General features: G+C 40.0%; 1 protein-coding gene across 1 annotated transcript in view; it reads left to right on the plus strand.

Moving 5' to 3' along the window:
• LOC119420331 (clathrin heavy chain 1-like) overlaps nt 1-2,327 on the plus strand; it is a 3,067-nt gene extending 740 nt beyond the window's left edge. The window contains exon 2 of the mRNA XM_037687718.1: nt 2,128-2,327. Coding sequence (XP_037543646.1) covers nt 2,128-2,327 — 200 coding nt within the window. The remainder of the gene's footprint in view (nt 1-2,127) is intronic.
• Nucleotides 2,328-2,719: the final 392 nt, after the last annotated feature.

A 2,719-nucleotide genomic window follows, 5' to 3' on the forward strand; every position in this document is an offset into this window, starting at 1 on the left:
AGACTTAAAGACTGAGAGTGTGGGAGCCTGCCGGACACTCAGTGGCAACTCATTCCACAGTCGTGGACCTGCAACAGAGAAAGCCCTGTCACCTCTGAGCTTACGACGGGTTTCTGGGACTGAGAGAAGCATCTGGTCTGCTGACCTCAGAGAGCGCGGTGGGACATATGGCTGCAGAAGATCAGTGAGATAGGATGGGGCGGAACTGTTCAGTGATTTAAAAACATACATGAGAATTTTGAAATGGATCCGAAGGTGAATGGGTAGCCAGTGCAGGGAGGCCAAAACTGGCGTGATGTGCTCTCTATAGCCTGTACCAGTTAAAAATCGGGCTGCAGCATTTTGGACCAGTTGTAGACGAGCAATGGAGGACTGACTGATTCCAAACAGAAGTGAATTGCAGTAATCAAGCCTAGATGTTATGAAGGCGTGGATCACTGTCTCAAGGTTCTTTTTGGAGAGTATAGGCTTCAGCTTAGACAGCCGTCTCAGCTGAAAAAAAACAGGATTTGACCATCATGTTTACATGACTGTTGAGTTTTAAGGACGGGTCCATTATCACCCCCAGATTAGTCACCTTTTGTTTCTCTAGCGGGGCTAGAGAGAAAAGGTCAATGTCATGGTTCATGAGTGAGCCACTGGGATGGAACAGCATGACTTCAGACTTCTTCTCATTGAAGCTTAAGAAGTTTAAAGCCATCCAGTCCCGGATGTCAGCCAGGTTTTCTTGAACCAGATGGTCTTGGTAGTATAATGCCTTGTATGAAACTTTATGAAGCAGAGACTGAAAAGCAAATACTCCCCCTCCCTCAATTAATGTAAGAGCTTTGAACTTGCAACAGCTGCGCAAACAATTTATTTATTTATTTTTGGACAGTGTCCTTTGACATGGAACAGGTATTATATATTTGCACTAGAGCAACTGCAGGTCGGCAGCATCCTAATTAAAATTCTAACTAAAATTTTCTCTACAGCTAATGATCAGAAACCCATCGTGATAGGAATTATGAAAATGCTTATTTTAGGAAAGCCCTAATAACAAAAAGCAGAAGACTTGCAGATAAATGCTGGAGGAATTGTGGTATGGTCGGTGACCAAATGCGTCTTTTGGGACAGCCCCAAAATTAAGACCTTTTTGGGAGAACATTAAACAGAAGATTGAGGACTTTCTAAGGACAGATCTTCCAATGGACCCATTTCTTCTGGACATGTATCCCAAGGACTTACTCACTAAAGATCATGTCAAAGATCACCAAAGATGTTCTGTCTGGAACAGGTCACTCGTGGCTCAATGAGACTATCCTTTATAAAGGTTGAATGGGAAAAAAAAATTGTTACATATTGCACATCCTGTTGCTAGTGGCAAGAAAGACCATTACCCTAAACTGGATTAAACTATGCTCACAAACTGTTGCTCAATGGATGCAAACATTGAAACGTGTCTATATGTGATGGTGTCTGACTGCCCAGTTACAAATGAAAATGGACATTTTCTCACAAAGATGGTCAGGACTCTATTCTATTTGACTAATCTGAATGTTGCTCGATTCTGCATGCATCTATTGTTTAGATTGGATCAATAAACTTATCAAAAACAAACACTTTGTTCTTTATCATCTGTAAATTGCCTTTGTTGTTGTTCTTTGAGGCAATAAAGTTCCAAAAAAACAAAAGTCCTGCAGTTTATCTTACAAAAAGTATTTCCCTTCCATGTGTCTGAAAGCCCCTCGTGTTCTTCCTCTGGTTTTGGGAACAGAACCTCGGGACCTGCCTTTGGGAAAACTTCTACATGAAGTCATTCTTTCAGTTCAGTTTCATGGTGCGACTTGTTTTTTGGTTTTATATACGCTGGAATTCCATCCTGCCCTTGTACTTGAATAGACATAATCCAACTTACCGATTAGACGTCAAGGCTACAGAAGAGGCCATTCCATCAATAGTTTGACTGGAATGACCTGGACGGGCTCAACTGCAGGTTTTTGTTTTTCTGGGGGGGGCCATTTTAAAAGTTGTGTGGAATAGAACAGCATGTTAAGACCTGTTTAAACTTTTCAGACTAAAGTATTAGATCATAATTTTCATTAGTTTTGTGTTTGCTAATGATATTGACACGTCTTTGTTCCTTAGGTTTGTTCTACTTCCTGGGTTCTATTGTGAACTTCAGTCAGGATCCTGAAGTTCACTTCAAATACATTCAAGCTGCCTGCAAGACCGGCCAGATCAAAGAGGTGGAGAGGATCTGTAGAGAGAGCAACTGCTACGACCCTGAGCGAGTCAAGAACTTCCTCAAGGTAAAGCCAAAACACAAAGATAATGGTGCATTTTGAACTTTTCTTTTTGTTTTACTTTTCCGTCTTGGCACTTAAAACGCAAAATCATTTTATTTGGTGTGCTTCTGATGTCTGCCATTTGTTTTAGTGTAAAGACAAAATTTCCCAAGTGATGTTTTGTAATCTTTAATTCTGCTTCTTTGTATTCATATTTCTTTAGGTCAGATATTTTAAAGTTTGGTTCTGCGGAAAGTTTGAGAATGGTTTATTATTTTTTTTTGGTCGTTCATATATATGTTGCAGTGGCAAGGCCAAAGTAGATTTGGATGTATTAAAACAACTCCAATCTAAAAATTATATTGCGTTTCATGTGAACACATCATTGTCAGTTTTGCATTGATGCAGTATTCTGGCAGAATTATTTTTAAATTCTTACTGGATGTTTTACA

The sequence above is a fragment of the Nematolebias whitei genome, chromosome 14 (assembly GCF_014905685.2).
Source record: "Nematolebias whitei isolate Nwh7 chromosome 14, NemWhi1, whole genome shotgun sequence".
Lineage (NCBI taxonomy): Eukaryota > Metazoa > Chordata > Actinopteri > Cyprinodontiformes > Rivulidae > Nematolebias > Nematolebias whitei.